General features: G+C 42.1%; 1 protein-coding gene across 7 annotated transcripts in view; it reads right to left on the bottom strand.

Annotated features, from left to right (window-relative positions):
* The window catches only part of ARHGAP26 (Rho GTPase activating protein 26), a 422569-nt gene that overhangs the window by 280798 nt on the left and 129371 nt on the right, over window positions 1-12400 (bottom strand). For 6 of the 7 annotated variants that reach the window (XM_042938105.1, XM_042938124.1, XM_042938134.1 and 3 more), the window contains exons 7-9: window positions 11225-11329; window positions 9379-9508; window positions 5385-5485 (exon numbers count right to left, since the gene is read on the bottom strand). In XM_042938105.1, the coding sequence (XP_042794039.1) occupies window positions 5385-5485; window positions 9379-9508; window positions 11225-11329 (336 nt within the window). The remainder of the gene's footprint in view (window positions 1-5384; window positions 5486-9378; window positions 9509-11224; window positions 11330-12400) is intronic. The other variant, XM_042938115.1, reaches the window with a different exon arrangement.

Below are 12400 nucleotides of genomic sequence, written 5' to 3'. Positions count from 1 at the left end.
CCTGCACCTAGTCTATCTAACCTCAGGCAAATACTGAATCTGCTTTCCGTCATACAAATTAGTTTGCATGCCCTATATAATTTTATATAAAGTGAATCACACAGTATGTGCCCTTTTATTTTGGACTTCTTTGACTTGGCACAATTCTGTGATTCACGTTATGCTGTTGTACAAACCAAGAGTTTGTTTCTTTTTACCGCTGGGTAGTATCTCACCATACAAATGGAATCTAACAGTTTCATCGCATAGTGCTCTCTCATTGCCTAAAAACAGAGGGGTTTCTATCCCTGATTTCTTTTCTTTTTTCCACATAAGAATTTCAGGTTCCTTGGGGCACCTGGTTGGTTCCGTCGATTAAGCATCTGGTTCTTAGGTATCAACTCAGGTCTTGATCTTACAGTCGTGGGATCAAGCCCTGCTTCAGGCACTGCACTGATAGTACGGAGCCTGCTTGGGATTCTCTCTCTCCCTCTCCCTCTCCCCCTCCCCTGGCCTGTGCCTGCTCTCTCTCTCTCTCTCTCTCTGAAAGTAAATAAAATTAAATTAAATTAAAAAAAAGAATTTAGTATTCCTGTTCCTCTTGCCCTTGCCAATCTTTTTCTCTGAACAAGGGGAAAAATTAGCAAACTTGTCTAGTTTGTTGAAATAGAAAATGTGACTGCATGTGGTAAAACTTAACTACCCTCTAGAATCACAATACCACATAAAACACAGAAGACCTAGCAAGAGACAGTTTATGGAAAGTCACAAGCCTTCCATCTACTATCTACTTTGGGAATTGAGAACAGCGGATGTAAAGGCCTGTGGTCAGGGTCCATGGGCCTGGGAGGAATTTAAAGCTAGGCAGTATGGCTGAATCCCAGAGCGAGAGGCAAAGTGGCATGAGAAAGAGTATAAAGGAATCAAGAGCCACATTATGCAGATTGTGGTCCTTATCCTGAGAGCACAGGAAAAATAATGAGGGGGTTCAAGCAAGGGAATGGACAAGGTCAGCTCTGGGCCGCCCCAAACCTCACACGGAGAGTGGCCTCATCTCAGAGGCTAGGATACAGGGGACTTCTGTTTCACCACACAGAGGGTCTGGTCTCCAAGATGATGGAACATCTAGTGGCCTAAAACTAAGAAAAAAGCAGGTACTTTTAAAGAAAAATAACGCAAATAAAATGGACAGCAAAGTGAAGAAAGGGGAATAAAAAAGCCCGTTAGGAAAAAAACAAAAACAAACACCACATTATCCATTTTAAGTCTACCTCCACCTCCTAAGAGAGCTTTGTACAAACACATATATGGAAGATGCCACATGATTCTCCTGTACAAATGGAGATGCGATCACCTCTAGACAGCCAGTCTTCATATTCCCTCTACCCTAAAGCTGAGGAAATAGAGTGACATCATGGAAAGCTACTGTTTTATATATATTTTTTCTATGATTTCTATTTTCTAGAAAATATTAGCAGCAGCCACTCTGACTCAAGAGATGCAGACTCCAGAATCAGGGTCTGAGTATTGGCTTTGTACCTCAGGACTTGTATGGCTTTATAAATCATTTTCTCTTCTAGACCGCCATTTCCTCCTTTATGAAGGAGAAAACTGGATCAAACAGGATAATACAGGACAATACAAGGACTCAGAAAAATGTAAAATAAACTTAAGGAATGATTAGGAAAAATAATTACTGTAATATCAACCCCCTAACACAGAACTCATCATGTGTCAAGATCTGTTCCAAGAGTGTATGTACTAATTCACATAAACTTCTTAACAACCCAGTGAGGTGTTTACTATTACCTCACTAAATACTTAGGAGTCCCAAACATCTACCATTACTGGCCTCTGCATTCACTTTCAAGTGGGATAAGACCAAACACGAGGGAGTTAGTTCTTCTTTTAAGCTTTAGGAAAGCACAAGGTAAAAGGCCCCAAAATAAAGACTGAGAGAGAATAATTGAGTGAAGCTCACTTCTAGAAAGACAGAATTCAAAAAGGACCATGGCTCAACCCAAGGAAGTGAGTCTAACTCTATTTCCATTGCATGAAAACTAGGGCACAACTAATGAGTGGTGCCTACTATCACTTCCGATTCTGTCATTTCTTTATGTTTCTCTATTTGAACGATGTTGTTTTCCTGAGAGTTCTCCACCCCTGACTGGAAACATTAATAGGGCTTTGGGGGTTTTTTTGCTATAATACATGGAAGAAAAAGAGATGCTGATAGATTCCTGTATTGTGGCCCAAGTAAAAGAAAGCCAGGAAGAAAAATTCAAAGTGGTAGACAGCAAGGAGGCAGCCTGGCAGAGTAACTAACACTCTTGACAAATGCATCTAATGTTACTGAGCCTGGCAGTCCGATTTCAAAGATGGTGGGTGCTCTTGGTCTCTGTAAAGCACCCCCCGCCCCCCCCACACACACACCCAACACATGGTACCATAATGAACCACACAGAGGACCAGAGATGGCATGCTCATTACCAAAGACTCATTTATCAATATATTGGAAACAGCTTAAAAATTACTTCAACTACAAAAACAGAGAAGTTATGCTAAATGGAGTCTGAAGATTCGAACAGATGAAAAATATAAATACTTCTCTTAAAAATATTTAGCCATCTCCCAAAGGAGTTATGTCCAGAAGGAGATATGGGGAGGAGGCAAAATTCGAAGTGATAATTGATAAGAATTTCTCAAAGTTACTGAAAGACACCAATCCCCAAATACAGAAGGCCCCAAATTCCCAAGTACAACAGAATGGGGGAAAAAGTCACACATAAGACCATCATAATGAAATGTCCAACACCAAAAGGAAAAAACAGAAGACATTAAGAGCAGCCAGAGAAAAAAATGGATCACCGGAAGAGGAAATGCATTCAGGCTGCAGTGAGCAAGCTGGGAGGAAAGGACAAAGGCCGGAGCACAGCAGAGAGCTCCACAGCAGTGACTGTAGGGCATGTGAGGATCAGAGCCAGCTGCAAGAGTGTTTCTCTGCCACAGGAGCCTCACGTCACTGGGTGTGACTCTGCATCCTCTCCCAGTTAAAGTGAGTGGGCTTGATGGGGGCTTCTGTGACTGCTTCAACCAACAGAGCAAAAGGAAGGCTATATGACTTCTGAGGCTACATGGGGTCTCCGCTTTCATGCTGGAATATTCCCTCTTGACACCTTAAGCTGCCCTGAGGCCACCAAGCTGTGAGGAAACCCAAACTACCTCCCACGGAGAGACCAGATGGACAGGCCCTGAGACTATCCAGAGCAGGAGGGAAACAGAGAAGGGGAGGAAGAAGGAGATCAGAAGAAAGGAAGAGAGCCATGGCAGACCAGCCTTGAGCAGCTTCAAACCCTCACTGTTCCAGCCCCAACCATCTGATTAAAACCACCTGAGAAACCCTGAGCCCAATTCCTGACCCACAGAATCTGTGAGAAATACTAAAATGACTCATGTAGTTTTAAGAGTTGCTAAATTTTTTGGTCATCTGTTCCACAGCAACAGATAATCGCAACACTCACACCCACCAACTGGCAGCTCTCTTTGTATCAGGTAAGAGCGATATCCATCAGCTTCACAGGACAAAACCATCCAAGAATTTCTAGCCTCCAAACACATTTGACATACTTACTACTGTATGCATATGAAATACAAGAATCTTTCTTAGTTGCAGTTCCTAATAGAACTTAAAGCTAAAAATAATCGTCTTGCTTTAATTCCCGTCTAGGGTACCATTCCTCCTGGAACTATTATGTAAAAAATTAAGAAAATTACCGCAAAGCCATGTTAAGAGAAAGGAACAAAGTTCGAGCTATCACAATCTCCAATTTCAAGATATACTACAAAGCTGCAGTAATCAAAACAGTATGGTACAGGCACAAAAAGAGACATTACGGATCAATGGAACAAGATTTACAGAGGCCAGAAATAAACCCACACCTATATGATCAAGTAATCTACAACAAAGGAGGCAAGAATATACAATGGGGAAAACACAGTCTCTTCAACAAATGGTGCTGGGAGAAGTGGACAGCTACATGCAAAAGAAACGGGACCACTTGCTTACACCATACACAAAAATAAACTCAAAATGAATTAAAGACCTAAATGTTAGACAGGAAACCATGAAATTTCTAGAAGAAAACATAGGCAGTAATTTCTTCATCATTTGCCACAGAAACATTTTTGTATGTCTCCTCAAGCAGGAGTAACAGAAGGAAAATTAAACTATTGGGACTATAACACAATAAAAAGCCTTTGCACAGCAAAGAAAACCACCAACAAAATGATAAGGCAACCTACTGAATGGGGGAAAGTATCTGCAAATCATGTAACTGATAGGGGGTTAATATCCAAAATATTTGAAGAACTTCTGTAACTCAACACAAAATAAACAATCTTACTGAAAAATGGGCACAAGACCCAAACAGATACTCTTTCCAAACAAGACACACAAATGGGTAGCAGGCACATGTAAAGATGCTCAACATCGCTAATCATCAGGGAAATACACATCAAAACCACAATTACGTATCACCTCACACCTCTCAGAATGACTAAGTTTAAAAAAAGACAAGAAATTACAATGGTTGGTGAGAATGTGGAGAAAAAGGAACCCCTGTGCACTGCTGGTGGGAATGCAAATTACTATAGGCACTGTGGAAAACAGTATGGACATTCCTCACAAAACTAAAAGTAGAGTTACCATATGATCTAGCAATTCCACTACTGGGTATTTACCCAAAGAAAACAAATACCGATACAAAATACAAAAAGATATATGCACCCACTTTCTGCAGTATTATTTACAATAACCAAAATATGGAAGCAACCAATTGATAGACACATGGCTACAGAAGATGTGAGAGATAGATAGGTAGGTAGACAGACAGACAGACAGATAGACAGAGAGAGACAGGAATATTACTCAGCCATGAAAAAGAATGAGATCTTCCCACTGGCCACAACATGGATAGATCTAGAGGCTATAATGCTAAGTGAAGTAAGTCAGACAGAGTAAGACAAATACCATAGGATTTCAATCCCATGTGCCATTTAAGAGACAAATGAACCAACAAAGAAAATTTTAAAAAGATGGACAAAAAAGCAGACTCTTAAATATGAAGAACTGGTGGTTACCAGAGGGGAGGGGAGTGGGGGCATGGGTGGAATAAAGGGGGTTAAGAGTACAGTTATTGTGATGAGCACTGAGTAATATATAGAACTGTTGAATCATTACATTACATACCCAAAACTAATTTAACACTATATATTATACTTCAATTAGAAATTTTTTTAAAAAAGAAAATTACAGTGCAGTATCGAAGATGTTACTTAACACTAGCATTATAATCAACCTATGTTAGCCAAGCAAATCAAGCATGAAATTAAAAAAATGAACTTACCCCCTTTCCTCCTGACTTTTGGTCAAATGGTACCATGGTGATTTGTTTGGAATCCCGTTGATAGGTACAGTAGTGCTTCACCCAAGAAGTTCCAAAGTGCCCTGCAAGGTAACGTTTCCCATGAAGCATCTCCATGTGTCCAGTGCATACTGGAAACACACACAACCCATAACCCACAATGCTCATCTCCCCTTCAACTGTTTCTAGGGGCAATATACTGGAAGAGGAAGAAATCTGATCCTACAGGCTGGAACTGGAAACGACCCAGGGCTTTCCCCAGGGGCCAAGGAAGACCGTTTCCCACTAAATGCTGCATCCAAGGAGTCTTAAAATATAAGGGAAGGAGAGGTTCCCTGGGGAAATTAATTCACTTTCCCATCATTAATCTCCACTTGACATTTCCTTTCCCTTGACAGGATTAAGATGACTGAGGAAAGAACAGAAGAGCTCCTCAGAGTGCCTGTCACTGTCCCCATCTGCTGTGACGACTTCATGCTTCCCACAGCTGCTCTGCGAGTCTCTGCAAAGACATACATGGATTCTGACCTACTGCCAAACCCCTCATTTGTACTTTAGCAGAACTCAAGCAGACAGGCCAACTCTGACACAGAGATGTAAATGGGAGGGACTATAAATACCCCAAAGTAATGTGAGAGGTCTGTCCCTCAATACTGTCCCTCAGGAAAGGCAGACATGCCTCACAGTCAAATCCTGACAGTCCTCGATTTTCCCTGGTGGTCAGCCAATTACTTTATTTTGAATTAAAAATATTATTAGAGGAAGAAGGCATAATTAGCATTATTAGCCTCCAAGGTCCTCAGTCAACACTAGCCTTACAGGCTCCTGGAGATCACAGAGCAGAAATGGTTGTTTTTCGTTTAAAAGAATAACATGAGATTTAACAAAGATTTAGTAATTAGTTTTTAGGGTATCAGCGCCCATTTCAAGTGTGAAATGTCAATTAGTAAACTAAAAAATAAAAAGCAATATAGTAAGTGCCTACATTGAAGCATCAAAGACAAAAATACCAACCATTGTCATTTATTTTTGTGGCTTAGAGAAAGAATTCCAGTTATAGCACAACACAAAGATTCCAAAAGCGCTATTATCTTAGAAACACTTTGAGCATCCAAGCAAGTAAGGCCAGTAATGGATTTAGCCTACTGAATAGACGAGAAATCCTTAAGTCCATACTGACAATAGAATGATGGCTAGGGGCACCTGGGTGGCTCAGGAGGTTGAGCATCCAACTCTTGATTTCAGTTCAGGTCATGATTTCACATTCATAGGATTAAGCCCCATGTCGGCTCCACATTGACACTGTGAAGTCTGCTTAGGATTCTCTCTCTCTTTCTCTCTGCCCCTCCCACACTCACATGCTATAAGTAAATAAACAAACATTTAAAAAAAAAAATTTTTAAAAGGGGCACCTGGGTGGCTCAGTCACTTAAGTGTCTGACTTTGGCTCAGGTCATGATCTCGCAGCTCCCGAGTTCAAGCCCGCGTCAGGCTCTGTGCTGACAGTTCAGAGCCTGGAGGCTGTTTCAGATTCTGTGCCTCCTTCTCTCTCTGCCCCTCCCCCACTTGTGCTCTGTCTCTGTCTCTCTCAAAAATAAACAAACATTAAAAAAAACAACTTAACATTTTTTTTAAAAAAAATGGACAGATGGATGGGAAAGGAGAGGAGAGAATGAGACAGGGAGGGAGTCACTTGCTTATAGTACACTAAATCGCAACTAATAAATGTGGAGAAAGTGCCAGAGCTGAGAAATCACCACTTTGCAACCAACATATTAACAATCATGTAGGCAAGAATTGCCGACAGATGCTAAGTCTATAGAGGGCAAAGTTTGATGAGGAGAAGGGTCTCCCCATAGACTGTTAATTAGCTACGAGGGAAAAATAGTAACTGCATAGTGGATAAACCAAATAATACCTTGACTGAGTGACCAAAAACAACATCACCACTGAGGGGCAGATGGCCATCCTGTGCCCCTGGATGTGGGACCCAGAGAAGAAAACTATTTGACAAGGGACACCTAACCTGAATCTAATTATCGGGAAACAGACAAACCCACAGCAAAGAAAATTCTAGAAAAGAACTGCCCTATATTCTTCAAAAATGTCAATGTCACGAAAGACAAAGAAAAGCTGAGGCACTTGTTACAGAATAAAGGAGTCTAAAATGGTCACAAGTAAGTGCAGTACAAAATCGTATCTACACAGAAGGAAAAGAAAATGCTTTATAAGGGCTAATGTCAGGGACAACTGACAAAATTGGAATATGAACTATCATTTGCATTAAATATCTTATCACTGTTAACTGCTGGACATGGTAACTATACTGTGGCTACATAAAATAAAATCCTTATTTTTAAAAAGTGTACACTAAAGTAAAGGAGCATGAGCTATGCAACCTGTTCTCAAAAGGCTCAGAAAAAATGGAAATGTGTGTCTCTGTGACACGTGTACACATACCCACCAAGAAAAAGAAAGAGAGAACTGTGGGAAAAAGGTAAAAATTCATGCATATGGATAAAGGGCATATGGGGTTTCTTTATACTCGTCTTGTAATTTTTCTCTAAGTTTCAAATTTCTAAGTGGTAAGTTACCAAAACTTGCAAATGAAAACAGCCGTATCCCATTGGTATGCTCTGGACTAATGTGTTAGAGAATTAAAATCTAGCTCTAATGAAGACATTCATGTTTCAAAAAGCATGTGAGGTGTGTGAATAAAATTGGGTAACAAATGTGAGTGCGCCAAATTCATATATATAGGGGAACAGTATTAATAAATTAAGTATTACAAGTGGACACATATTCAAGATGACCTTAAACTTTTTGGGATGGATCTCCTCATTGGGCAAAAAAGCTATCACCTTACATTGAGGCCTACACAAAACACCACTACAGTACCCTCCATCTGTTAAAACCTCAACAAGCTCATCCCTGTAATAAAACCCTCATGACGGCCAACGCCTCCAACCTCAAACCCCACGACTGCCCCCATTATGGCCAGGCAACAATTTGAAGCCCAAGCAAATTTTTGAGGAATCACTGACTAAAATAATCAATGAAATCAAGTGTTCTGTTCCATCAGGAAGCTTCTAGGAGTAAAGACAGTTGCTTCGCACTCAGACAACAGAAGGGCAGTAAAGAGCACAAAACCAGCAAATCTCTGAAAGGAGTAACATGCTCCACCGAAAAAGTAGGGCAGACTAGGTAACTATCCATTGAAGAAAAAAAAAAATTACCTTCTCTTATCCCTACCACTTTGTAAGCTAAGTCTGAAAGTGCTACCCTCAAAGCATAGCCCTGTCAAAAAAGCCTCTCCCCAGGCCTAGTGCAGGAGTTTGTGAGTCATCACAGAAAAGTCTGGATTAGCAGCACCTGGCATTTCTTTCCTTGACATCTCATCGGCAGGACAATGGATTTCTCCTCCTACCTCTTGGAGTAAGCTTGTGTTTCTACTTTTCATAAAATTTCAGTGTTGAGATGACAGCAGTTGAAGAGAGGAAGGAGAGGACCTAAGTCATGACTATGTGGTCCTTGCTGAAACCAATCTTGAAGTAAACAAAATCACTCCATATTAAATCCACCCAAAGATATGACAGCTGATAGAAAATAAGGTCTAGCATACAAGGCCGGTCCAAAGCCTCTATGCCAAACGTGTGACGATAAACCCATGCTAAGTGTGCAGACACCTCAAGCTTGACACTACGGAGAAAAAAAAAAACCATCACAGGGCTTCACTGAATTCCAGGTCCCCAAGGGAATTCCCAGTGATAAAGAACAAAGAACACAGCATTTGGAGGGTGGACAAGACCTTATGAACATCTCTGCCTTAAAAAGCCCAGCTATAAGCTACCTTCATTCACCCAAATCTGTAATTACAGAACCACTGCTCTAGGCCAGGCACTACTAGGTACACCCTCCACATCCTGGCTAAAAGGTGTGAGCGTAACCCAAGCTCTGGTTCATCACTGGCACTCACGTTTCTCCTGAACGTACAGGTACCCTTCCATGGTGTAGGGACTGATGGTCTTGTGCTCAAGGGGATTCTCCTTCATCTTTTTCATCAGTGATTCCACTTCTGACCTGGTACCTTCGAAGCGGTTTCTTGTCTAGGATGAAAGGAATTTTATTCACATCAAAGAAATGAAACCTTATTCCCAACCGTAACAACTCAAAACATCAACCTAGTGAACCCTCAGATCGAAAACCAGGTAACAGTCAGCCACCTAGGAATTAGGCAAATGCTTTCGAGAAATACCCATTGACCTTAAAGTCCTATACCAGAATGACTCTCAAATGCTCAAAACCATCAAAATCACCTGGAAAATATGGAGAAAATGCAAATGTCCAGGCCTCACCCCTAAAGATTAATTTAGTACCTCTGGACCCAGAAATGTGCATTTTAAATAAGCATCCCAGGGGTGCCTGGGTGGCTCAGCTGGTTAAGAGTCCGACTTTGGCTCAGGTCAAGATCTCACGGTTTGTGAGTTCGAGCCCCGCATCAGCATCTGTGCTGACAGCTCAGAGCCTGTAGTCTGCTTCAGATTCTGTGTCTCCCTCTCTCTGCTCCTCCTCCACTCACATTGTCTCTCTATTTCAAAAATAAATCAAAAGTTTAAAAAATTAAAAAAAAATAATAAGCATCCCAAGGGATTCTGATTCAAGTGGCTCACAGGAAATGGTCTTCGCAGTCCCCTTCAAGACAGAAGAACTTACTTCTCCAGCTATAGGGAGTATTACTTGCTAATGGTTCATAGATGGTCCCCTCCTGAAAAGGGAGCTGCTTCACTCAAGGTAATCTGCACCCCAGCACTAGTCAAGGCTAGGGGCAAAGGGGGAAGGGGTCCCAAGCCCGGCACCCTTTCTTTTTTTCCCCACACTCTGAAGGTCCATGCCAGCGCCAGGGTGCCCCAGGGCACTGACTGAGGCCTCACAGCTCAATTTCTCCTGGAGGGGTCTGCTGCCCTCTCTCTCCCAGGTGATTCTGCTAACCCTGCTCCCCTATAAACCTGCCGCAGGTAAACCTCCACTTCAGAGTCTACCTTCGGAGGAGGAAGGTGGCCTAAGGGGAAGCCATGCTTTGTGAAACCTTGTCTGTGACTCTGCAACTTCCTGTTTTCCAAAACAACAAAGAGAACCATAGGGCAAAAGGCTCCAGGCTTCTAAACCCATGCAATACAACCCGCAAGGACACACCTGGGTTTCTTTGCTACACAGGATCATCTAGAGACAAAGACAACATACAGACTAACACAGCCAGTCATACAGCGAAGAAGGGGCTTGAGCCTGCTCACTGCTAACCAAAGGGCCCTTAGCAGGATTCGGAGCATCAAAAGGTCCTGCTGGTTAAAATCTGGGGAAGGAGACTGGGAGTCAACAGCTCTGACTTGGATTTCCTGTCAGCCTTACTGAAAGCTGAACAAGAGTACATCCTTTGAGCTGGAGGCCAGCATGTATGCCCCACCCCCATCCCCTGAACACACTCCAAGGTTCTTGTGGCCAGGCAGCTAGATGCACAGAAGGGAGGCTGGGCCTTCCACTGTCAAAGGAAATCCTGATCCTGGTGCTACAGATTTAAAACAAAAATAGCAGGACTTCCGAGAACATAAATAGTGCTTAGAAGTAACGGAAAAAAGGATGATGCTCTAACCTGGGGCCACCAAGCACCCGAGAAATGCCTGCCCCCAGCTGCCCTTTGAACCCAAGCAAGACCCATGCTCCTCATGCATTCTAATCCACGTAAGTGATCTCTATGCAACCAGACCCATACTTTGTTCTTTCCTTTCCTGAACCAGGGAAAGGAAGCCTGACCCTTGGCCACTCACGTTCTGTATGCTAATGGTCAACTGCGTCTTGAAGTCACCGAAGTCCTTGGCCAGTTCATAACCATGGTGATAGAAAGTGAAGAGTCCTTGCAAGAACGCCAGTAGCTGTAAGGCAGGAAGGAGAGCAGAGGTCACATCAGCACGCTAAAGAGAGATTATGAAGCTTTATCGGAATTCCCAACCTCGGTTTGAAAGCCTCGAATAAAGTAATAAAAATGCCTATCATTTAATGAGTGCTAGCTACTTGCATGCCCGACACTGTAATGTCTTATGCCTGCCCTCACTAAATGCTCATAAAGACCTAGAAGTTGAGTACTATTGTTGTCTTCATTTTAATATTGAGAAAGCAAATTCAGAAACATTAAATAACTCACTCCAAAATCTTAAGTAACAACCAGGATTTGAAACCAGATTCACCTGGCACCAACATCCAAGCTCATACTCTGAGCCTCAGCACTTTCTAAGAAAATCACTTCTTCAGAAACTGAAGACCAGTCTCCAAGTGCAACTCAGTCTCCTTCAAATACATCTGTAGTATCAGGGTACCATGCAGGAAAGTACGGTTATACTGAGAGCCAACAAAGAGGGAAGACAAGGAAGCTGTATGTCCCAAGCCTACAGTGTAACAGGCAAAGTTAAAAAAAAAAAAAAATCACCCAGAGCAGGCTTCAGCTCAAGTGTGCTTCTGTGCTTTCCTTTAAGCAGGTAAACACTATGGATGCCGTAATTAAAATATTCCCATGTTTCCACATTTTCAGTTATGATGGCTCCCCTAAATTCTCCTTTAAATCCCCCTAAGCTAAAACATAGTAAGTCCATTCCTCCATTTCCTCCCAGCACCTACACGCAAACCTACTGTTGTTAGGTTTCCCTTGCCCCTTCCCAAACTCTACACATCCTGCCTCAGTACCAAACCTCAATCGGAAGAAAGGACTGTAATAAAAGTCTAAACAAGGTTTAAAAGAACCACAACTTTACTTTGTTACAAGCTCAGTCATACTGCATTTGGGGACCATCCCTGTGGTCCAAGTGGTCCACTCTGATTTCACTGACCTGCCTCCAATACATGTTACATAAAGATACAGCTGCTTTAAACAGATGTTGGCAAGGATGTGAGAATGCAGGAAAAGAGGAACCCTCTTGCACTGTTGGTGGGAATGCAAAGTGGTGCAGCCA

The sequence above is a fragment of the Panthera leo genome, chromosome A1, assembly GCF_018350215.1.
Source record: "Panthera leo isolate Ple1 chromosome A1, P.leo_Ple1_pat1.1, whole genome shotgun sequence".
Classification (NCBI taxonomy): Eukaryota; Metazoa; Chordata; class Mammalia; order Carnivora; family Felidae; genus Panthera; species Panthera leo.
Note: the sequence above shows the minus strand (reverse complement) of the source record. Positions and strands in the feature narration are given on the sequence as shown.